Raw genomic sequence first — 27,530 nt, forward strand, 5'->3', positions numbered from 1 at the left:
TATTCTTGCTTGTCTTTAGGCACATTTCTGATGAGAGCCTCCCTTAGTAAATAGGGACACAAATCATGGATGTATTTCTCGTCAATGATAAGCTCAACTTCATTTTTAACTTCCCCAGCGGAAAATCCCGATGATTCGCACAGCATATAATAATTTTTTTTTAATTGTTTTTGAAGGATAGAAACCATATTTCTGTAAAATTACCTTTTTTGCACCATCATACATGAAACATTCCTTCATTATAGGGATAGACCAAAAACATCACCAGGTAATGAAAGCCATTAAACAATATTTGGTCTGATCTTCATTGATCTTCCTCATATAAAAATCCAGCTTAATTCTTCGAATTCAATTTTCTGGATCCATCAGCGAGAATTTTTGAAGAAGTAGTTTTGCTACGATAAGAGTTAAGTTGCTGATCTCTTCCGTCCCGTACTTTTGTTCTATCTGAGGTACATTTTTTGCTCGGTCTTGTCCATCAGAATGACATTTTTTAGAAGGCATGATATCACGCCAGGGTCACCAATATTAAGATTTAAATATCTTTATTTTAACTGAGTGAAATTATCATTCCTTTTTACGAAAATATAAAGGAAAAAAATTAGAAAAGGAATATAATGAATAATTAATATCATCTATACAAGTCGAACTCCTACATATTTTATGTAACATTTGATTTTACTTCTAAATTTACTGACATATATACATACATTTTCTAATGATTTTGATCCTATACTTATATTTTTTTAAACAAAAAATTTATTTAGAATGAACTATTAAATATTAAGATGGAGTACTTAATAAGAATTAATTAACTTGGTAGATTTGTCTTTTACTGGGGATATTTATTTAATCATCCAAAAATTACAACAATTACCTGTATACCTGTATATTATTTTATGATTTAAATATCTACAAAAAGATATAAAAGTTCTCTTTTTGTTCATTATACGTGATAAATTATTGTTCATTCAATCAAGAATCTTTATATGATAGATGTAGCCCCAAAATAAGTATTGATTTCTTTTGATGTTTGAGTTAAAGATACATACGGAGAAAGCACAACTTGTGAACCGAATGAGGAACTCAATCTCTTCCTTAATGACTCTACGAAAAACGATACAAGCAATAGAGAAGATTCCAAAGGGCAATGAGGCATAGTTTTATTTCCACCAGATAACGACTTAATAATGTTTAGAGAAGAAAAAAGAAGAGAGAAAAAGTAAATAATTTTTGAAATAGGCGTTTGAATGTTTTTTCGACTCCAAACCTTATAATCTCTCCAGCAAGAAAAATTATGTTAACTTTATTGTGTATTTATTTTTTTTCCATATAAAGCAGAACAACATCAGAATTAATTTTAGTTTTTAAAAGTCCCGGAAACTTGGGCAGTTCTATACTAGTTACATTTTAAATAAGAGTTTATGTTTTGATTGTTTTTATTTCGACTACAATTAACTAAAATTAATTAATGACTTTAATAAAAATAACATTATCAATGTGCCCGTCAAAATAAAAGTTAGATATAATTGTTTCCCCAAAATTGAGCATGGATATAGTGGCCCGTCAAGACAAGAGCAAGCTAAAATGATTTTTTAAAAATTGAGTGTGCATTATATTTTGCATTTTTGAACAAATCATCTACAATTTTTATAAAGAAAATATTTTATGAGCCCTTTTGCATTTTAATTAACAAATAACTAATAGTCACAAGGAAACAATGAAAAGTTGATATATTTTATTTGAAAAGGGCTATATCAAGGCCATTAACCCTTTTTTTAACCTATAGCTAAAACTTTTGGGTATCTTAAATCATCCCAAAAATTTGAATAAAAACCCAATAAATAACTCAAATATGTCTATAAAATATTGGGCTGTAAGTATATGACAACAAAGTAAAAAATATAAATTAGGGATTTCTACTTTTCTTCATTCTTTTTTCAAGATTCTTTATATGTTGACACTCCAAATATTTAAAAAATAATGTTTGTAAAACGTATTGAGTTAAAGTTTTTATAGAAGTAGTTTTTTCGTTTATGTAATTAGATTAATCAAATATTATTATAATGTTTTTATATATAATTTTAGAATGATACGAATTTATCTAGTAATCTAATTTTATTTTACTATTTCTATATTTGAACGTGAATGAAAAAAAGAAGAATTGAAATGGTTTGGAATAATGAATTACATGCCAAATACCTTCATTATAAAGGATATGTACTATAAGACTTATTTTCTATATTCATCGTTCAGAATAAATGTAGGAAAAATAACCCATTGAACTTGGAAATTATTATAAGGGTATGATTTATATATATTTTAATATTATGCTCTTCGATTAATATTATTTGAATAAATAATAATAATAATATGCAAGGAATATTCTATACATACATAAAACATGCACACTCTTTTTCCCCTTTCCTTTTTTAACCAACTGAGGGCATTTTTTTATTCTTTTTTATATCGGGTGCATAATTGAAAACTTGAATTGAAATTTTTTGGTGACTTTGTTGCCAGGCCCTGGCTTCAAAATGCAGGTAGAAGCTAAATTTAAGCGGGTTGGAATCTAGTGAGTATGGCGGCCACATTGTTTTAGGCCAGAATGTGGTGTTGTTTTCTACTGTTGACTGCGTGACCTTTACTTGTGAGTTGGTACATTCTCTTGTTGAAGATCATCTCGATGCAATATCAGCCTTTATGACATTTTTGATGTTGTAAATAGTCTGCCTTCTTTTCAAGTTTCAAATTTCTGGTGATATACGTTCCGCATGAAGTAGAGCAGCTAGCTTGATTCTTTTGTTTTTTCATAATGGTCATTTTTAGACTGATTGAGCTAATTTTTTTGCAAAAGGGGGGGAGCTTTCAATACACACAGTTTGTTAGGTGATGGGAGGATTTTGGCGCTTCATTTTTATTCATATCCCCCTTTGGCTCGTCACTAAAGCACATTGCAGAGCTTTTGTGTTCAAATTCCCAACAACTGTTTTGACTTTTCCATTCTTTTGACTCGTATAGATTCTTCAAGGTATTGACCGTTCTATAGATTTACAAAAATTCATTGTTATATCATTGCGAACCGAATTTATGTATGAATGGCTCCAAAACTCCGATTTCTGACCCCACTTCGGACATTAATTGCTTATGGTTCTACTAAATTCTTTATCAAATAGTTCTTAATGAACAAAGACAACCACTTTTTTGGCTTGTCTTTACATCTACCGATGAGTTTTTTTCATGGATTGTTTTCCCTGTTGGATGCTTAATTGCTCAAAAATGAACTTAAAGTGCGAGTGGAACTCATTTTTCGCTCAATATCTAGTCATAGGGAGGTCATCCTGCACTTGTTGTATCTTCGAACTTATTAAATTCATCACCTTTCTTTGGCTAACTTCTATTTTCTCAGCAATTCTTAAAAAACCCTAGGAAAGTATTCACATTGTGTTTTGAAGGGAAAGAAACTGAGGTTTATTTACTTACTTATATAATAAAATGCTAATAACAAAGATGAAATTTAATACTTTCTATCTTTAATTCATTTAATGTACTAAATATTCTATTTATACTCTTCAATTCAGTGTTTTGTAAGTATATAATACATATATATTCATGAGTAAGTGTTAATTGTAAATTCTTTTGTCTAATATTGGATACTCTAATGGGAAGCTTGACTAACAAAAGCTTGTATGTTTTTCTATAAACTTTCAACTTATCTCCGTTGTTAAGTTTGTGTAGGACAATATCAAGATGGTTCCTATACAATCTTAACAACTTTTTAAATAGAAGAGATAATATTTTAACACATAATGCATTAGTTTTTTTTCTTTATTTAAAGTATTTGTCAATATTTGTAATATATGCCTTTAAAATAAATACCAATATTGGTGTTTATACGAAAGTAGAGTAACAAAATATTTATACACAGTTTGATAAAAAATATTTGTTGAACAACATAAATCTTTGTGTCAGATTTCATATCTATTTCATGTTCAATAATATATATGGCATCATACACAGAATTGTGAAAAATATGACCTTCATGTATTTTTAAAAAAGAAAACAAGGAACAACGTTGTAATCCTCATAATTTGAAGAATGTTTAGGAGAAAAGCAGCCTAGCTGTCATGATGTTATATTGGATCAGCTACCATTACATATAAGAAGGAAGAAAATAACACTTATCCCACTTTGCACTTACTAAAAACATGGTCATGAATCACATCGATGTCGATCCTCAATTCATTTCCAACAAGGAATTCCACTTATAAATAACAATTTTTCTTCAAAATACATTCCACAAATCAACTGTCTGACAGTTCAAAAACTTGTACACATATCCTTTGAAGGTTAAGTATCAATTAAAAATCAAAAGATTTCATTATAGTGGTGTCATTTAGGTGTCAGCCTACAAACTAATCCGCCAACCTAATGGATGTTCTCTTTTTTAGAATCATGATAACAGGTTTGTAAAGTAAATAAACTTGTTGAACTACAAAGAGTATTGCACTTGTCATAGGTCATATTTTGTACAATTGTAATTATAAATTAGAACGTAAATTTATAGTGTCCAGAAAATGAGGTGGGATTAAATGGATATAGGAGATTAATGCAAAGCAATGTGATAAACCAAGTAGCAAAACAAATCATTCGCTCAATAATTGTGTTAATACTGTTGATAATATTTCTGTTTTCTATGGTTCTGATGATGCCATGAATTTTACTTTATAACATACAACATAACTTCTATACTTTCATCTTTTAATTTGAAAGACAATTAGAATTCTGTAAAGGAAGAATAAATTGTTATCTAGGATAAATGATAAAGTAACGTCATTAGTGAATATAAATCCTCTTGAATACGTCATATATTTCAAGATGATTATTGCTAATATAAATATAAATTATTATTATACAATTAATTAAATAAATGTATCAAACTTACAATTAAAGATTAGTGTAATAAATACATAACTGTTAATTAACTAAAGCCATAACAAAATAACCTATGATCACTGATCAGGGACGATTATTCTTTTCTGTATTTAAATAACATGCGTTATCCTTCTTTTCTTCTCATTTGGTGACGACAGGAATACCTCAAATTACAAATATCATATTCCTTCCACTGGGATATCTCAAAATCAGAGTATTACATTTCTTCAATTAGTTCGATCTCAAAAGCAACATCTTGCAGAAGAAAACATTACCAAATTATTTTACATACTAAAATAAAAAAATTGTAATTCATGTAGTCAAATGATATGGAGTATTTTTAAACTAAAGAGTGTCATTCAAGAATCACATTTTATTAGAAATTGTCAAATTTCTATCAAAAAATGTCAAACTAAAAATAAAAAAAAAGTCAATCAAAACGTTTCTTGAAAAAAAAAGTAACCTCGATAATGAAAAAAATAAGTAACAACCTCATCCTCCCACAACCCCTCTCTTGACAAGCACATAAAAATTATAGTCACGGCTATGTATTTCCAATTTGTATTCCATTAGTATTAATGTACAGACAAAATTGAAGTTACCCCTTTAAGGAATTATTATCTCCTAGCCTTTGAGGAGAAGGAGTCTATGAAAATAAACCAAATTACAGATGATGAGGAGAAGAGTGAGTTATGTTTTGAGGTGTATAAAATATGTCCTAGAATGTGGGAGTGACTTTTTTGTATTACAACTTGAACATCATTTTTTTATTTTCTACAGTTCTTATCATTATCATTTCATTCTTTAGAAGGACACATCTAAATATAAATTAATTACCAGTGTGTGTTTTCATGAAGGACAGAGAGTAAAAATGAGGGTTTGATCGGGAGTTGATCAGGAATTGAGGATCGAAATCCAGAATAATTCCATACCGTATGTTCTTACTATACTCGAATAAGGAGATAGATTTGTAGATATTTCCTTTCTCTGACGACAGATTGCAACTGGTCTCATAAAAAGTTTTGATAGTTAAGCTGCTCTCCTATTAAATATTTTTCAAAATGTCAGGATTACCACGTTAATTTTCGATTTCCTTTATTTTTACATAAAGGCATGACATATGTTATATACGACTTTGCATTAGACATCCATTGTAATCTTTTATTTTTGTTCCTTGAAATAAAAGGATTCTGTTCGTTTAAGAAAATATTTTTTCTCACAAGGATTATGATAATTTTGAAGTTATGTGGTCGTTAAAAATGGAAATCCTTGCAAGTATCATTGTGAATGAAAGAATTTTCAGCTAGGTCAAAGATAGATCAAGGTAAAAATATATTTATTTATTTTTAGACTCAATTAGTATTTGGATTTGACTATTAAAGTAAAGGAAACCATATTGACTATCTTGATAAAAACATATTCTTCCTGGGAGTTCTTGAAGTATTTGTAGAAAAAATGATATTTTTTTATAGTGGGGACAACTTGTTTTATAAGAAATACGGAACCACAAATTGTATATATTTTAATAATAAAAAGACATAAGAACTTGTTTTTTTTTATCTTTTAACGATTTTGTAAGTTTGACCATTGACAAAGAAAAAAAAGGTGTATAATTTTAATGGTAAATTTATTTTTGAAAAGAAATGCATTATTTGAAGAAATATAATGAGTACAACCCCAGGAACACTATTGAAACATTATGTTTTTTTTTTTTTTTTTGGGGGGCGGGGTTGTCTTTCTCAGCTTAAGGGAAAGGACGACTTACCTGCATCGAAGTAAGGATAAACGGGAATATATACCCTAAAATATTGGGAGACAACCTCCTACCGTAAGTGAAGTACTCTAAAAATGGGTCTTAAAACACGACCATGGCCCAAGGCCTTCGGCCAAATCAACAAAGAAGTTATCAAGAAGAAATATAAAAAGGTTATGGAGTTGAAAAGTCAGACTTGGACCTCAATTCCTTATGAAATCTTTAATCTTTATTAATGGGCAAGAATACTAGATTGACAAGGGATCAAATACGTATTTCCTCTACTGTTTGCATTTTGTTTTGCTAACAGCAAAAATGCCCTGTCGTATAACAACATATAATATAAATGCGTTGCACAGAACTATTTTCTTAAAAATACTAAATTTATAAATTTAAATTATGAAAAACAATAAAGCCCTTCACAAGCGATCCTGGAAAGAAAAGAGAGTAGTTCGTATTAAACCTATCATTTATTTTCTTCTCAATTTTTGGACAAAAAAAGACTATTCGAAAAAGGAAGTTTAATTTTTGAATTTTTAAATGAACGAAATAAGGTTAGAGATAACAAAACTTCATAATTATTTGAATGAAGTATGTATGACCCCTAGTTTTATTGGGTATATGAGGGAATTATTGACTTTAAAGGCTTAACCTAAAGTTTGCAAAGTCTTTTGATTGTCTAACACTATATGCAAAAGATTTAATATTTCTTGATGTTGATCCAGGATGTAAGCCTCATTGTTTCTTTTTCGTTCAGGCTCCGGTTCGTGTATTTCTTTCAGATGATTTGTTGAGTAGGGTGGGGGAGGGGGAGTTTGATATGTCAAGGAAATCGAAGAGTCTGGTAGGGGAGACGGTGTCGGAAGATTGGAGTATTTACTATTACTTCTTTCATGAACAGAAGGGCTTATGGGATCCATTGGAGTATCATATTGAGTAAAAAGAGAAGATTGAAGCCATTGATTAAAGTTCATTATACCATATGGTTCCAGGTCACTTGAACGGAATGAGGCTTCAATTTCTGATGAAAATGTATCTTTTTTCTCTTTTGTTGGATTTAATAATTGTACGATTGATCCATAGTTTGATATGAGCTGTCTTCGGTTTGAGTCTCTATAAGCAAAAAAAATAAATATATATATATTTATATATTATCTTCTTAATCTAAATTTTATGTGACATTCATAACAAAAACTATGATTGATATAGGTCTTAACTATGTAAATTCAAAGTTTCATAAAAAAAAAGTAAGAACTTAATTGGAATTTTAACCACTCGAGAGAGAAAAAAAGTAAAAATTTTGGCAAAGAATTGTAGATTTTTCATTAGGAATAAAAAAGTTGACTTATTTTTTTATTTCTTTTTTAGAACTTTACTTCATCCTCGCATGTTTTTCATCACAGAACATAAAATATATATAGAGCAGGGGCTCCTCTAATGTAGTGGTACGCGAAAGCTTCAGCAGAAGGGAATTTATTTAATTAATTAGAAATATTTACATTAGAAAAAATATTGTGTTTTATATGAAGAAGTTCATTCAAAAAGTGGTATTAATAATGGAATGAGATTTTAATTTAATTTTTTTTAAATACGTTTATATAAAGGTCATGCACAACGAAAGTAAAAAAATCAAAGTATTTAAGAATAAAATGACTGTAATTTTTTCAAATTATTAATTTTAAAAAACCGTAATCATAATAGTATATAATTATAACTTTATTAATAAATTGTCATTTTTAAAAAATTAAAAACTGTTTAGAAAATAAAAATATTTGTCAAGAAAGTTGAAAGTTTAACTCCGATTCAAACTAAAAAAAAATTTACTTTATAAATAATATACGGTCAAATAATACAAAGTGTTAAATAATTGTGGTACTTGTAGAGTATAAAAAGAGTTGTAGAAAATATTACTCCATAAAAGAACCGGAAAATCAACATGGTAACTCTGAAAATTTAAAGAAATTTTTGAGAAAAACAACAAAGCTGACCTGACGTTTTATTTGATTAGCTATGAGAATAAGGAATTAAACTCAAATCCTACTTTTGATCTTGAAAGAGCATAAGCGGGAACTACTCCAATCCAACAAGGACTTACACTTCCCAGATAATAACTAGTGCAACTTTTGTCATTCACCATCAAATAAAACATAAAGTATAACACTCATTATAGATCATATTTTTTGCAACTTTTACTATTAAATTTGATACAAATGCACGGCAGTTAAGCTATAAACCAACTGAAATGAAGACCCCCCATGATCAATAATTTTATAGGGTAATGGTCGTGGCATCGATTTTTTTTTTTGTTTTTTTTTGCGCAGGAGAGTTGAATGGTACTCCATAACTAATTATGCAGCCTCCATGAATTCACCCTTTTAACTGAATTGACATGGCGAATTCTGTACAAGGAAGTACTAGTTACATGTAGCCTGAAGGAAAAGGATATACTAATGTCATCAATTGTATTATAAAAAAACATATTGTACTTGGGAAACCCGATTTGAGTACAAAAATAGACTTTAACTAACAGGTGTGTTTTGCTACTTTGTTGTAAGGCTTCACTTCGAAGTATTTTACCATATTCCTTAATCTGAATGAGAAAAAGGGTTAGAGGACCTCAAACTATACCCTGTGTTAAACACCACCGTAAAATTGGAAGTGAATAAGACAGGGTAAAGGATATTTCTGTCGTTTTATATTATTTGTACAATGTACATCTATGGGAACAAACAATTATTCTTTAAAGTTTTCTCTTTGTGTGTGTTTGTTCATTACACAAAAAGGGTTTTTTAAGGATATAAATGTGTAAGAATAAAAATAAGTAGAATAAAATACTTATATCATGATGGGCTTAATAAATTATTTACCTTTATTCTTTTCTTTCTTTTTCCATACGTATATAGATATTAGACTGTACCATATTTTGGGCTTAATAATTTTGAACACAGCACAAAGAAAATCAAAAACTTACTTTGGCAAAGTTTAAAGACTGTAAGACCAGTTAGAACGTCGTACAGAACAATTTAGTGGTATTTTTGGGTCAAAATAGGCAATTTTTAGTCCTTTTATACTGTTTTATATATGATGCTGTGAATAAAAATATATTATTTTTGTATTTTTTTGTATTCAATACATCAGTTCAAAATGGTGAGCACCTTATTTTTAATTGTGCTTAATGATTTGCAGTTTCCAATTTTTTATCAAACGTTACAAAAGATAATGCTTTTTCCTTTTTTTCAACAACTATCACTTCAGTCAAAATCCCATTCTAATGTTTTTTTATATTCTTCCCAGTAAAAAAGCTCTTTGTGTAGGAGAGAGGGATATAAATATTAAGCCAGAAAATGGGACATTTTAATGTAGAAATAGGTATACCAATGTGTTCAAATACTTAATAGGATCCAAAAAAAAATATTTCATTTAAGATAATAAAAAAACACATCATGATATAATTTCCCAGATCTAAGAAGTAAATTATCTAACTTTATTATATATGGTCTAACATATCCTTAGACGATCAAACAAATTTTGTCCTTGAACTGATGGTAGATATATATCCTTTGTGGTCACATTTTTTCATGTAATGAAATATTGTAGCCCATTCATTACTTTTATTTATGTATACACATATTTGTATTCCTGAAATTTAAAACAAGAGCTACTACAAGGCCATTGAATGAGGGGCACTCCAATAATTGCATTTTGATAAAAAAACAAATTTACTTTTTCAAAAATAAAAATATGTTCCCTATTTTACCTAAATGTTCCAGGGCTGACAACCCGGTACAACATTCAAAAAGGAGATAATTACATTTATTGTATCAAGCAACCTATTTTCGAAAAGAAAATTAAAAATTGGCTAAAATACATTAGTTGTTAGCCAATCCTTCCTAACTATAGAATTACTTTTCGATTATTGCTTACAGCCTAAAAGGAGCTAATTAAAATTATATAATCAACATTCAGAACACTGTTTAGAGGAAAAGAAGCAGAAATATCGTCGTCAGTGGACAACAAAACACAATGTATATCAGATTGCATCATAAAAGGAAAGTTTTGTGGGCCTATACTTGATATATTTTTTTTATAAAATTGAAAAACTTTGAAAAAATATTGTGAAAAACTTTATCAATTTTCTTCAAAAATGGAAATAAGATAACCCTATTATTGAATACAACTTTATCCCTAGAAAAAATAGTGATATATGAATAAAAATATATTAATAAGCACTAAGAACCCCAATGAAATAGATAGAGTCTTATACCTAAATTGGTTTTCATCGATCATGGACAGGAATATTATATAATTGGAGACAAATATATTATCCTTTCAAATGTAATAGTTGATTTTTAGCGACATTATGTTTAAAGATCTATTAACAGGTTTTCAGACATAGATATTAGGATCTGAATTATAACAAAGCTTTAAGAAACATAGATGTCTACTTTGGAAAGACCGTGAAGGTATATGTCCTTTTATTTGTCCGTTTCATTCCATCAGTGTTGAACAAAAGCTAATTTAAATGTAACCAATCAAACACGCGTACAACACTAATAAAGGGTAAAAGAAACAGAAAAATCAATAGCTGACAAACAATATATTTACCAAGTTTCTTTCTTTGTGTAGTCACGCCGTGAAAATGATCATATGACGTAACTTGCATGAAAATAAAGAAGGTTGAAGTTTGAAATTATGAAATATCAAACTTACATTTAAAAAAGGCTCCATTTTACAGGCAATGACTAAATTTCATCATCAAAAATACCTTCAAGATGGGTATGATATTTATTGTATACTTGGATATGCATATATTTGTAAAAAAAACACCTTTAATTATAGCAATTTTTTATTTAAATTGCGTTTTTTGATTACGATGGAAAGTTTCTGAACGCTTTTACATTGAAAAACATGAAAATGACCTGTATAAAACAAAACATTTAGTTTTTTGGCCTACAAATTGCTTTTTCAATAATAATTATATTCAAAAAATAGTTTCTATTATTGTTATCAAAAATGAAAAATTTATTAGACTTTTTAAATCTTAACATTTTTCAAGTTTTTTTTTAAATTTGTTGTTTGAGAAAATATTTTATACATAAATTCAGCTATCAAAATTTATTGATTGTATGAAAATTTTTCGTTCTTTGTAGAGCACAAAGCCATAAATTTTGGGTTATGAAGATGATTTTCATATTTTTTTGAGGTAAAATAAATTAAAACATCCATCTCAATCCAAAAACAAAAAAAAATTGGCAAATGTTATTTATTTCTAAAAACAGTAATACTTACTTAAGAGAGAATATAAAATTTTGTCATTTCAATTACTTTGTAAAACCTCCAAATATGTTTTTAGGACTGAAATTTAGCAGAGCATATATTTATACCTTGGAACAACTTTCAATAAGTATCAATTTTCTCTTTAAAAAATTGAAAAACTTGAAAACCCTTATTACTCATTATATTTGTGTATTTAAATAATCCTGAAATTAGTTTCATATATAAAAGTTTGAAAATGAAAACAATCTTGACAAAATTAAATAATATATTTAGTCTATATATATCATAATGGTATAAACTTTATATATATGTGGAATAAAATTTTACTTTTTTGTCTCATGAGAGTTATATTATATTTTAAGATCGTATATATAGTTTTATATCAACTATAGTAATATATTAATAAAATTAATGAGTTTAATTTAATATAAACTACGTGAAAGGATTGTAAAATGAATATTTACTTTAGTTGAAAGGAAACCAGATTTATATTATAAATTTGTCAAGTGTTTTTATGGCCCTTAAGGCGATCCTTATTTTTGAAATGATTAACTGTCCAAAAGCAAAAATGGTGCAAAACAGTATCTGCTCAACTTAGTACAATTTGATCCCCTGGTTCCAAATATGACCTTATTTTTTTCTCATAGCTCGGTGGCTTTCAGCAAAAACCCATACATTTTTTGTTATTTTTGACTATTTTTAAGGCTCAAAGCTGTTTTAAGCCCTCGGTGTTGAAGATAGGTTTAAATTAAATATATTTTAATGCCGAATGTTAAAAAATTCTAAAACCATTTTTAAAATTTCTGCATCATACTTATAACTCAAATAATCTTTGTTTAAAGTGGAAAGTAGGTGCTTTTTATTCAGAAACTCATAGCTTCAAGATGAATAGATTCAAAAAGTTTAAAAGTATTGCATTGGATAGCTAAAAGAATAAACTTTAATTTTTTAAATAGAGCCTATCCAAAAACAGTCTATATTGTTGTCAATTTGAGATAAGGCCACGACAATATTTCAAGGAAAAAACTCTTTTTTGAATTGATCTCATAATAAAAGTGCATAAGTACTCGTATGCCCCAGCTAGAAGAAATAGAAACAAAGACAGCAAAGAATAAAAGAGAAATCCTTTAAATGTTCGTTTTTTTGGAATCCCTCACTCACTACGGGTATGCTACGCTTCATCTTGTATCCATGAAGCTTGAAATAATTTATTTATACTGTTTGAGAGATGAGGCTTAATGTTATAACAAATTGTAAAATATATTGTTTCTTTTTCTCTCTTTTTTTCTTCTCTGTCTTTGTTTCTATCTCTTCTAGCTCGGGCATTTGTGCACTTATAAGATGAGACCAATTCAAAAATGAGTTTTTTCCTTGAAATATTGTCATGGCCTTTTATATATTATGTCAAAATCTTTGAAATAATTTTCAATTTGTATAAAAAAGGGTTGTTCGTATTAATTTTATCTCCCTAAAAAATAGTCACTCTATTTTATTTATTTATTATTTATTAAGATTTTTCTTAATTCGAGTCTCTTCCATAAAGTTTTTTGCCTCTTTTAAAAAAAGTTCTTTGTTAAATTAGCATTTCTAAGAGGGAAGGTTGCAAAATATAGTAAAATAAAGACATGCTATGTTATCAATAATTAACTAAATTTTATTATTATACAATATTACTGAAAATTGTCGACAATGAAAGTAAATTATTTGCTTGATTTATCAATATATGAGACCAACGTTTCATTTTTGTATCAATAATATAATACCTAATAATAAAATGAAATTTCTTTGTATAACTTTTTTGCAGTAAATAAATATGTATTGAATTCTCTTTGAAGCATCGAAAAAAAATATTAAAGAAATGAGTTAGTTCAACTCTTGATCGGAATAAACAAGGTTCAAAATTAAAACTTTTTAATAAAATAATTCAATTTGATAGACATGAAATGTGTGCATCTTTATTTTTCAAACTTTTTATGATAGTCATATTTTCTGATAAATTATTAATAAATCATAAATCGATGAATAATTAAACAATATATGGTGCTTTTGATAAAATTTGCTCAGAGTAGGTTCAACTGAGACACTTTAAAGTTTAAAACAAGATACCAATAATTTTCTTGTATAGTTTTCATATTTAAAAGAAATAACAATGCCTAGTTTTCCCCACAAATTTCATTTAAATACCTCCAAATATGTTTTTAGGACTGACATTTAGCATTTGTACCTTGGAATACCATAGAATGTTGGAACTGTCAATAGTATGAGCACTGATTACTTAATAGTAGTTTGTATACATAGAAAAGTATAGTCTTACAGTTAAAAGATTGAAACAAAATATATAACTAATTTTTTGTTTATCAGTAACTTTTTTAATTAATAATTTAATTCCACTTTTCAGCAAAATATTAGATAAAAACTGATTTTTAGGTATGAAGTAATTTTTCCTTAAAGAACCATTTTTCTCCAATAATGTTGACAGTTTTTTATAGTTTTTGATATAAATTATATATAGAATATTAAAGTACTTTCCTATAAGTTGATATTATATATAATAATATCAAATCCCCTAGGTTCTTATTTAGTAAAAAAATGAAGGATTGTAGCTTTTAAGCTAAGGAGGCGGTTGCAACAAGTGGTGTAGCTGTATCTCTATTTTTTTTTCTTCTTTATTATTTTACTTGCGGTAGTACACAGAGACACATAGATCGGAGTTATTGGTCATTGATGAACAGACAAAAACGCTGACAATCTATTCTTCAAAAATATAAATAGTGATGAAAATCCGGTGTATTTTGTATCTCTAGCGTTGTTAATGGATAGCAAACTTTCGTATCTACGACATTTAAACATTGATTGAACAATACATGTTTGTTTATAAAAGTAACCTAGAGTGACCCTCAGGATTTGTTGCAGAGTTATAATTTTAAGTTCTTGTTAGGCTCAGAGTAAAGTGGAATATAGACATCATAGAAATTCTTAATAATTAACTTATTTCCTTTTCCTCTCCTCTCTTGTTACAGCTGATATAATAAAACGTGATTGCATATAGTTGCTCTGCTCTAAAAGGTTTTTTCAAATTGTCAGAGGCTACAATGTCAATATTCTGGGTTTTTTATTAATTACCCAATATAAGCACGATTTTCATCACTAAACATGAATATGTATTCCCATTTCTTTTCTTTTTTAAGAACACGAACTGCACTTTAGCTACACACGCTCGTTGCTACATTGTTATTTCATAAATCAAGTAGTCGACTCTACACTGATTTATAATTAATATGAGTCTTATTAAATATTATCTTATACATTTAAAGTTAATAATTGAAGACTCTGAAAGTTGTAGTTGCATATATTTCAAGAATATTACTACTTTAAATTTTCTTAATTTTTAACTCAAACTCAATGTGTATCCGTTGGAACTGTCTTGGAGCCATATTTTATAAAACAAAATTGTTGGCCTTTTCTTATGTTCATCAACGACTATTATTATTAAAAGATTTATTGCTACACATCATATAAAACATACAATCAGTGCGGGCACATGTAAAAATAATTTTAACTTGTGCTACAATAGTTTGCCGGATTATTGAAGTCTGCAGTCTGTCCTGAACATGTTCTGGGGATGGTGTCTTGCACTCGATAATAGAATCAACTCATCAACGACTAATTACCACGATCAATACTGCATCACTTGTTGCAGCTGTCCCTTAAACTGAGAACTGCAATACCTAAAACTCTATTAAATAAGGGCCAAGGAGATTTGGTGTTCTGATAATTAGTATCAACCAATAGCACTATCACCAACAATTATTATATATAAGTTACAACAAAAACAATGAAGAACTGACTAAATTATTACAAAAATATTGGTATTTCATGAAAAATTACTTTTACACCTCAAAATTAGTTTTTATTTAATACTTTGTATAAAAGTTGACCAAAATAATTAATTTTGTGGCTGTGAATTGTTTTTATACTCGAGAAGAAGAGCGTGATGTAACCGCTCTGTGTTGCAACTGCCCCTGGCATATCTACATTATAAACTAGTATATTTTAATATATTTTAGTCAATGCCCAAAAATACATTAATTTTAGTATAACTTTGTGAAATTCTTAGGATATTATGTATGCACACATAAATTATGATATGTATGACAGAATATAATTCAATATCTTACATAAATAATTCTGTAGAAGAATTCACATATATTTCTTTATAGAATAATTGTTTCGATAGATAAATATTATCCTATTTAAATTACTTTTTAATAGTTTCTAAAGTTTAATTGCTATTATCTCATAAGCTATGTAATCAAAGCTCGTGGGACTAATTGCAGTATTGCAAAAAAATATTTTTATTGGATAGTTAGAGAGTTAAGAATAAATGAATTCACTTTACGATAAATTAATCTTCCCATGGTGGCGCTATTCTGTTATTTAATAAAACAAACTTTTTCTGTTTGTTTGGGTGCAGAAGATTCAATTTTAACCCAAAAAATACGTTCCTAGAGTTCCGCACGTTATATTAAAAATAAAAGGGAAGGCGTCTACATATGTTAGGTTGGGAAAAAAAGTTATATTGTATTTATTTTTTACGCCCTTTTATTAACAAAGTAGAAAGGGCGTAAAAAAGAAAAACAAAATAAGTTTTTACCCAACCTAATATATGTAGAAGGACAAAATGTGACCAATAAAAGAACTTAAACATTATTGCCTATTAAATATTTATCTCTCTATTACTTAGTTTTTTCTCGTTATCTAACTCTAAATTGTTTTGAAATGTTATTAAATCGTTAATCTTATTTCCGTGCCGTATAAACAAATTAACTAGTACAATGGAAATGATAATGTGTTATTATTCTACGTTTCTTGCCCTGAATCTATCAAAATAAATTGTGCAAATCTAAACATTTATGGTGATTTTTAGTAGTTTGATTAAATTGAAATAACACTGTTATCATAGGCAGCAAGTAATATTTAATTCATACGTAAAGTCATTTTTATTATGATATACATTTGATGAAGTTTACTTAAGATTTATCGGATATTTCATGCTGTAAAACTACCAACTTTGGACCCCCAAATGGTATCTCATTTAAAAACTCTCTCTCTATATATCTACTTCTATATGGTACTTATGTATAAAAGAAATAAACGAGCAAACGATAAATTTATAGTTTCTGTGACGTCATCATATATCTTGAAAACTTATCGAGTAATGCTCACAATAACATCACATATATGTATTAAATATAATTTTTCATACTGAACTCTCATCCATCATTAAAGTCTCTAGGCAATGTTATAAATAAGACGTCATAATATTGATGACAACTTAACCAGGCAAATTTACACTATTATTCTATTTAAAAAAAGATGAGCTTATACCTTTCCCCCTGATGTTGCACCAATGTGTATCACTCATTAATAATTTATTTGCATAAGTGCACTATTTTTTACGAATCAAGCGTTATTTATCACCATTTTTTTAATATTCTTTTAGTCATATGAAGTAGGGAATAATAATCGATGAACCTTTTCACATTAATTCACAGTTCTATATATTCTTATTATTTTAGTAGTAACTACTACTTAGATGGTTTACTTATAATCCTCTCATAAATATATTTGTCACTTTATGATTGTATCTTCAATGGAGTTTTCCTGTCTATGGCCAAAGCACTTGGGGGTTCAAATTTGGGCTCGACAGAGGCTTGTGAAAATTGGTTGTCCAAGTTTTTTGCCAATGGGGACAAGGGCTTCTACGAAAAAGGCATCATGAAGTTGGATTCTAGTTGGATAAAAGGTTTTCAAACAGAATGCGGCATAGTTGGCTTAAATCGGATGATTGTAACACTTGTTATAAATAATTGAAAATCAAGCAAAAATAACAAAATTTCTTTTTTCTCAACTTATAATTTAGGATTTTAAATCTGAAGAAGTTTTTAGTGTGCGAATTTTTTGTTGTTTGCAACCTGAGTAATATTTTTTAATCTTCTAATTATTGAAGCAAATCTATATCATTAAAGCAAACTTTTTTTCTCTTTTCGCCTGTGGTCGACATAAGTAACTCCGACTAATTCTGTGTACTACAACTACTAAACAAGCTACTAATAAACAAAAAGTATACATGTATATACTTTGTTTCAATCTTTGAACCACAAGAAGGCACCACTATAAATGTCTAAGTAAATAAACTACCATCAAATAATGAAACAATATCAACAATTATTTATTCTGCAAGTCCAAGTCGAGTCTCCAATCCTTGTTCACAAATCCATGTCAAGTCTAAGTACATGAATATTTTCATAGATTCCAGTTCCAGACTTCAAATTTATTTTGAGTACATTTCAAGCCTATACTCTGGAGCGTGTGTATGAAATTGATCTATAGCAACTTTTTTTTGCAGTTTCAATTTTTCGAGCCAAACTGAAATGCACTTATTTATTGTCAATTCCCTCACCAAGAGACGTGGACTGCGTTTCAGAATTAAATGATATATTTTTCTTGTCAGTTGGGTCTATAGACAACTTTTCCTTAGACTGATTGAGGGAACAGTTATTACACATATTTCTCATGTTAAAAAAACTAATAATATGATAATTATTATGAAACTATTTTATTAAAAAACTTAGGAGTTTCTTTTGGCTCGAGAAGTTTTGTATTTCAATTTGTACATATATTCAATTTTTTTATCTCCACTAATGTATACAATTTTTGTATCTAACACTACCAGCAAAGGCTTACTTGAGAGTGCATTTTTTTAGAACTCTGTTGGTATAACTATGATAGGAGCTTAAAGTATACATACATATATATTAATAAAAAAGTTAGGAACGCACGAATATACCATTATGTTGGGCTGACAATAAGCAGGAGTGCAAGTAGCAATCTATAAACGGGAATGGGGCAGTTTTATATAAGAAAATTATACATTGATGACAATATAATCACGCAATTTTTCATTAATATCGTCTTTCATAAGCTTTCAATAGCTTCTTGGCCCGTATATATATTCTAATAGGGCTAAGATTGTGAATAAAATACCTTAAATGAATGTTGCTTCGACTATAATTTAATATTTATTCCTGTAACTATTCAAATAAATACTTGGCACGTAAACACAAAATGTATCTTGAATAAACATCAGGAAAAAGATAAATTTATAATATATTCCTTTAGTTTATAAATTATTTCAACCAAATTATTTTATGATCATATTGCAATTAATTATGGGCTTTATATTTAAATTACTAGGATGAGATTAAATGCTTAATAATGTGTACAATAATTTCACAAAACTTTTCTTGTATTTATGAGTCTTTATTTTCCCTCAATATAACGTTTGAAATGACATAAATTATATTATATTTTTATAACTATGACGTTGAATTTTTGCAACATCTATGTGCAATTTACGGTACCTTCAAAGGATTAATCAGAATATTTTAACGACAAAAATATAATATAATTAGTTGAAGAATACACATGTAATTCAGACCCAATTTTGAAGGGAATCATTTTTGATTACTTTTGTGTTGGCAAACTTATATATACTGTGACTTTATTATATTAGCAGCTACCCGATAAATGTTTAATTGTAGTTTGCCAAAAATTATACTTATGTCTTAAAATTTAATAAAGCGAACTGTATAATCAATAAGATTAATTATTGTGCATCAAATTGATCTCAAACATATCACAAGGTATAAAATTATAATTATGAAATATTTTAACGAAGGATGGGGTTCGGGCTTTTTTTTAACTAAATAGAAAAAGGTAGCTGAACTTCAAACTCGAGTAAGGCTGCATATTTAAATATGCGCAAGTATTTTGTAGCTAAGTAGTCTTAATTACAATGAACCTTCAAAAAAACAGAATAATGCTCTAATACAAATAAGTTGCTGATAAGTATTGAGCATAGTCGCATCAACCAGAAGAAAGGCATTAACCCCTCACTTTTTAAAATAAAATAACACTAAAAAGTTGAGTAGTTATGCTGTTATCAATATTAAGAGGTAATTTTAGAAATATTAGAGATACCCCCATTTTTGTAATGAACGAAAGTGCGGGAAGAAATGAATTTATAATTGTTCATGACGTAGTTGTAAGCATTACTTGTTGAGTTTTACAGATAAATAATGACATGATAAAAAACCATGAAACTACTTCTTTCTCTGAGCGATCCCTTTTGTATGTACAGAAGTACTCACACAAAAAAGGGAATTACAGTGCCTGGACATTACTTCGAAAAGCAAAACATAAAAGGACAAAACGTTGAACTGGCGAAATGTCGAATGTAAAAAAACGTAGAATCAAAAATCAAACTAATATAAGGCTTGTTTTGATATAATATATAATGGTTCACTAAAAAAAACTTGTTCTAATCTCTTTGTTTTTGAATTTCTTTATTTCATATTTGTTTTTAATCTGTTTGTTCAATATTTTATAAGTAGGACGATTTTTTTTTTCTTTTTTTTTTTTCGGCGTTTTATCCTTGTAACGAAATGTCCCACAAATATGGGTATTACCCATTTTCATCCCTAGAACTAGTTATTAATTAATTTATTGATAAATATGTTTTAATCTGTTCATATTTGTATATTACCTTAATTCATCATGAGAAAGTTCATTTTTCTTATGCAACCTCAAGTTGTGAGAAAGTTTTATTTTTTTGTAAAAGATATATATTTGCACCTATACATCTATTTTCAGATTTACTACAACAGCAAAATGTTGACACCTTCAATTCATTTTTCATTTCGTGGACTTTGCTTGTCAACAAAGTCAAACTTTGTTTTAAAAGTTTGTACGTATAGAAATTTAGTTCTTAATGTGAGCAGACACATCTCCTTTCCACTTTAAAAATATTATTCAAACTCTATATATAATAGCACAATTTTAAAGAAATTGAGATTGTTGAGTTGATATGTATATTTTATATGGACTTTGATCTTTTTAATCTGAGGAAAGTTCAAAAAGACTTTTCATTTTTCTCGTATTTTTTGCTATATTTAAATATTTTTTCAAATACATACCAACATATCACTAATATTTAAATTAAAGTAAAGATAGAATATAAAATTTTTGATAATCCAAGACTGTTTTTCTCGGTTCCGTCTTAATCTTATTGAGATTAATGCGTGGTTAACATTATATAATTTTTGTCCATTTCAAACTCAATATTGTGGATTTTTAGTTATGAATAGAGAATTTTTGAATATACAATTCAATTAAATAATTTTTTTTCTGATTTTTATATAACAAAATGAATTATATGCGCCAACTCACCTCTCAAAAAGGGATTTTTAGTTTTTCAAAAACACTTAATATTCTCTTTTTTTTATTGATGTCAAATTTTGCAACACTTCTAGGTCATAAATAAGGAATAAAAAATTGTTTTTCTTATCCATGATCCATTGATTATATATTTGCAATTTCATTCATAAAGTTTTTAGATCACAAAATGTCAAACTGCTAAAATGTAAAATTTTGTAACTTATATTAAAATTTGATATATATTCTGGACTAATTTGGATCATTATTCGGGTTGAAACTGTAATCTCACACCGTTGAATGGAATTTATTCATATTCAAATAAGAGTCAGAATTTTTCAGTCTCACTCGATGGATCGATTAAATTCAACCATTAAAATCCAGTCAATAAATATTGATGAATAGTGTTATTTGAAAAATACAATGTTATCTAAAACTCCTAGAATAACAAATTAAAGAATGTATTTTAAAAATGATGTTTAAAAATAACATAATTTGTTAATCAGATAAAGATTATCTTATATATTATTTTTCTTCTTTAGTTTATATCTTTTTTACTAATTATCATCTTTATGCAATAATATCCTTTTTCAATTATAACTAAATTAGTATATAGATAATTCGTCAATTTTTAAATACCAACTATTTTTTTTTTTTTTGCTTTCTGTTTATTTGATTTGGAAGAGAATATATTGAGCAATGCCTCTTGTTGTAGAGTCTTTCTATTAAAGTCAGTAATTTCGATACCATGTATGTTTTGACTTCATTTCTAACTTGATCAAAAAATAATGTTTATGGTATGAGTACAACAAATCTGGCGAGTATGCCTTGATTGCAGCATTACAAAGGTTTATTAATTTTCATAAAACTTATAGAAGGATATGAAATCATTCAAAGGGGCTGCTGAAGGAAATGGAGCTGTAAGCCACCAAGAAATGTAACCAAAAATTTAAAAAAAAACTGATTTAATTTCTGCTGCTGATTAGTCACAAGTCTCCTTAGGTAATTCTTGAACAATATTTTTGCTAGGCAGATCGATCTTTATAGCACAAAGAAGCTTAGACATCCCCCTTGCTTTATGTAAGTCACCAAGTCAGATGAACTGTCAAAACAATTATTATTTTCCTCCCTTAACAAAATTTAGCATTACAGTTTCTTACAATCCCTCGAACAAAAGACTTAACGGATAACATTTTGCAAAGCTAAAGTATCTTCTTTTTCTCTTCTAGTCTATTGTCCAGAGATGGATAATTGAGGTCCATGATATCACAACAAAATAATGACTAAGGCGAAAGCATAGTTTAATCTAACAGTGAAATTTTGACAAATCCTACTAATCAACAAAACGTGCCCTGTGAAGCAAATTCGTCAATTAGTTATGCCTACTTGAAACAAAAAAAGGAAAACTTACGCACTAGGCTGTAAAACTTGACATATGTACTAATAACTGTCATTTTATATGTGTTCAAGTTACTTTATTGCTGTACTATAGAAATAACCATCGGATTTTGACGATGATTTATATATATATTTGGGGTTGGAGGACTGTAACACACTAGACGTAGTTATTTTTGTTGTAAGAATATAATACAATATTTACACTTTAAATTTAAATTATATTAAAAGATAATTAATCAGAAAAAATTGAAGAAATATTTTTTTTTCTGTACTGAAGTTTAATGATGTTTATTATATTTAATAAACCATGTAGGTGCAATGAATTATGGCTCTCTACAATCAAGGAAATTAGAACCACAAAAAAATTATAAATAATCATAAATTGTGTGTTATTTTAAAAACATATTTTGCAACAAAATATTTTTTTGAACAAAAAAAAGATTATGATTTTTTATCATTCTTTTGTGACTCTAATTTCCTTGATTGTAGAGAGCAATAAGTGACTGCCCCTAGAGTGTATCGTAACGCTAGCTAGGCAAGAAACACAGATTTCGACAGAACCCGCCTCCACTCAAACACTTTGATGTCAATATTAAAAAGCGTGGTTGAAGTCAAACATCAGTCGTACACACGCTATGGTATAACTTTGTATTTCTATTAACCTTGGACTAGACTATGTTTTGGTGCCATACACTTTTTTAATCATTCTAAAACAGTTGATACTACTTCAACAAACAGTGTTTTCTCGAAAATTTTACACCTCCAAACTTTTACTTGTTTATCAGTCATGTACTCAGACTATTGGAATTTATTATTTTGATGTATTGAAGCAAAATACTACTTGTATTGTAGCTATGCTAATCAGAACAGACTCAAACGTAGTGTTGGATCGGCATAAAAAAACTAACAAAACACATTCCAATCAGACCGGGCCTAGTAACATTTGTCTGTCCTACGACCCTTCCTTCTCGATATTTTATAGTAACCACAAAAGCTAAAATGACAAAATCACTAGGTACGTTCTTTCAGTTTGTGAAGTTTCACCATCCTCTCTTTCAAAGAGACAAGATGCCTGTAGCTTGAAGTAAGAAGTGTGTGACTAGAACTTATTATTATATGTCCTAGCTATAATTAATTATTTTCTTCGTTTTTATTTTCTTCAATCCAAGCTAGTAGTCAAAAATATAAAAAGATAGCTAGGACGGTTGGACTGAAAGACCTACTATTGGTCTTTCTGACCTTTATTATGGTAAAAAGATCGAACCGATAAAAAATGACTAAGGGGGGAGGGAGGGAATGTTACGAAAATCAGTACTAGGACCAATCTAACATATTTAACATTTTATTCGTCAGCATAGTTTTGAAACTAGAGTGGAATCATACCAGCAGTCCGAAAAGGGAAAAGCTATACTGTATTTATTAAAACTTAAGATGGAACATTTTTGACACAAATCCAAAACTACTCATAAAATATTACTCATCATTAATTTTTGATTTATGCATTTCCTCAACTTCATAAGGCAAAGAAGAATAAATATGCTAAAGACGTAATAGTATGCTTACCCATCAGGCAAATAATAGCTTCCATTCTTACTACTCTTTGACTCATCACTAAATAAATTCCTTTCATCTGATTCATTAACGAGGCATTGAGTATAATAAGTAAATTGAACAAAGATCCATATCCGTATAAAAAACAAAACCATTTTTCATTTGAGTTTTTTTTTGTTCTGAAAAACAATTTATTATTGATCAGGTTAACAAAAAAACTATTCAGATGGAAAGCGTATAAATTGTTTATCATTTATCATAATTTATCAATTCAATTAGCATTTATATTCAATATACTTTAGAGAGGTTGTCTTCTCAACCTTTTTCTAATTTGGAATATAACTAGTGCAGAAAAGTTGTCATTTAGTAAAAAAAAATAACAGATGTAAATTTTCATTGATTTACGATGATGTACTTTGATTGAAAATCTTGGTCAAAGTTTGAAAAACATGTTAATTAGTTCATAAATATTGAAAAAAAAAAATAATAAGTTAATGAAATAATTTTAATAGTTGTTTTATTTACATATAAAAAGTATTTTTAAATTATTTTCAAAATTCATTCTATGGGTTAAAAAGAGATAATAACATAATAAATTTTTGGTATTATGCAAATAAAGACTGTTTGATGTACAAAAATAGCCAATAGGGCGTCTTTTAACTACAAGTGCGTCGGCAAACAGTGGGCTGGTGGGGCTGTAATCTCACTCAAATAAAGGAATTTATGCTAATAAGTATTTTTTTTTTCAAAAATTTTCGATTGAAATTTTTTCCCAAAAAAATTAATTTTTGGGAACAGCTGTAGATTTAAAAACAAATTGTTATAAAATTAAATGTTTAAAATTCTATTTTTGAATTGTTTTTTGAAAAAAAATTAATTTTCTGTTAGAAGGTATGAATTTTTGAATTTTTTTTTCCAAATATATAATATTTGAAATTTAAATATTGGGTATTGTTTTCTCAAAAAAATTAAAAATTTCAATTTTTATTTCAAAACGTTTAAATTTTTGTAAATAACAATGAATTTTTACATTTTTTTTTTTCAAAAAATTTAATTATTCAGATTTTTTTTTACAAAAAATGAAATTTTTTGTACATAGCTTTGGATTTTTGAGAAAATTTAATAATTTTTTTTTTATTTTGTTCTAAAAATTTTTTCCAATAATCAAGCCCTTTCCAATCAAAATATGATAACAAATCCAATTTGGTTTCTCAGAGGAAGTTAAATTTCCGTAAAAACATCAAATAACTCTGTGGCATCCTTTTCTTGTAAATACAATTTGCATTGACTCAGAATTTTTCATATTTTATATTATTTTCATACATAACTATCGTTTCAAAACCAACAAGTTTAATAAACGATGCTCGTGCTTATCAGAAAGGAAATATTTAAATTTCCTTTCCCCATTGCCTTTTTTATTCTCCATAAAATATCTTTAAAAAAAACTTTACAAATATTTTTATTGGTAAGAAATATATGTATTAAAATTGTTGTTTGCAAACTATAAAATAAAGCCTTTATTAACTTCTACATTTTGAAACTTTGACCGAGATGTACATACGATCATAAGATCATAATGATTCCAGATTAAATTTTGTATAGATTATTTTCTTATCACAAGACAACTTTTACGTAATATTAATTTAAAAAACAAATCAGCTTAATATATTTACACTTTACCATAGCAAGTAATTATTTAAAAGAATATAAAAGTATGTTTGTTGGTAATAACAAAGAAAGTCATTAATGATTTTCACTTATATATATATTAATTAATTAATGAAAAGGATTAAAACATTTTTATAAAAAACGTACCATATGCAAAATAGTTTCATAACATATGTGACACAATTTAAAATGAATGTAAACATGAATTAATTGGATGATGCCTTGTAAAATATTTGAAAAAATATAATTTTATAATAATATTTTAGTTAATTAATATATTTACTTGAATTTACAAAATGGATTTTCTATTATGTATAACTCCTTCTCACTTCTCAATCACAATTATTACTACTGAACTATGTTTGATTGTTTATTGTCTTTTTTATTTTTCATTTACGTTTTACAACCACTTTGTTGATGGTACGCAAACACGTTAAAAGTCCATGACGAGTAATTTTATATTGTCAGGTTAACAATGAAATTGTTTTATTATTACATAAATATAATTTACCTACATACTTTATATGCTACTAAACTATTAAAATGTTTAATTCTTCAAAAGCCTTCAATCATTGTTATGATTCACAACCTTTAAAATACGTATATTAAAATGTATGTATTAAATGTTGTACATTAAAGGACACAAGTATTTGATCCTATCCTTAAGTTGTTACCCACTAATAAAGATTTCCCCTACGGTTGAGGATTAGACACTGACTAAGCCACTCTATGAACTTAATATATTTCTTCTTGAGCCACTCCTTTGTTGCTTAGGTCTACGTTGTATTGTCGTGCGTGAATACATATCCATGACCCATTATCCGTCTTCTGCTCCAAGGGACGGGAGTTGTCACCCAAGATTTGAAATTCAAAACATTCATAAACATTCACAATTTATTTTTAAGCTCTCCCGTTTCTATGGAGTGTGCAATCTAAAGAATGAATTTTCTTTTCCTCAGCTGTTGTCATTATCATTTAATTACTGAGGAGTGGACTTCCTTTTCTGCATCATTAAATTATATTAAAAGCCTTATTGGATATTCGTGTGTGCTCATAAAAGGCAAAGAGTAAGTCCAAGGATTCGATAGGAGATATAATTGTAAATCCTTGTTTTATGACAGCTAATCTAATTTCCTCCAAGACATTCTTTAAAATGTTTTTATATCCTGGAATATTAAGATACAACCCAATCCGAAGGTATTTTCTACAAGATATATTGTTCTTTTTGTAATTTCTACTCACTGCCTATTTTTTCCCCTTTTCTATATTATTCACTGTTTGCTAACTTTAAATTTGGCCCAATGTGGTTACCACAGTCTTTGGTTGAGTTATTTTTGTGAGATATAAGTGTTTGAAGTCAGAATATAGCGAGGAAGCAAGTTAAAGCAAGCTAGCTGAAGTCAAAGCTTGAAAATAGAGTAACGAAATATAAATTTACAGGCCTACTTGAATATATATATATAAATATATTGCAAGATATCTCTTCTGAGTAGTGTTGTACCGGTCCTTATTTATTTGGTACAGTACAGTCCATGCTAAAGACGGGTCCTTGAGACCGGTACTTTAGAATGTCAGTCTTAGGACTGTAAGTACTAGAACTGATTAAAAAAGAAGACATCAAATTTAGTTACACCATCAAGAACCAAACTTTTTAAGTTAAAAGGCTGATATG

General features: G+C 27.9%; 1 protein-coding gene across 1 annotated transcript; it reads right to left on the reverse strand.

The window, feature by feature from the left end:
- Nucleotides 1-7,139: 7,139 nt before the first annotated feature.
- LOC121122014 (uncharacterized) lies at nt 7,140-26,211 on the reverse strand. The gene is made up of 3 exons (XM_040717054.2): nt 26,142-26,211; nt 24,203-24,369; nt 7,140-7,801 (listed from the first exon to the last, which is right to left on the reverse strand). Exons 2-3 carry the CDS (start codon nt 24,343-24,345, stop codon nt 7,336-7,338), a joined length of 609 nt encoding a protein of 202 aa, XP_040572988.1. The 5' UTR covers nt 24,346-24,369; nt 26,142-26,211; the 3' UTR covers nt 7,140-7,335.
- Nucleotides 26,212-27,530: the final 1,319 nt, after the last annotated feature.

Source organism: Lepeophtheirus salmonis, chromosome 1, assembly GCF_016086655.4.
Source record: "Lepeophtheirus salmonis chromosome 1, UVic_Lsal_1.4, whole genome shotgun sequence".
Taxonomy (NCBI): Eukaryota; Metazoa; Arthropoda; class Copepoda; order Siphonostomatoida; family Caligidae; genus Lepeophtheirus; species Lepeophtheirus salmonis.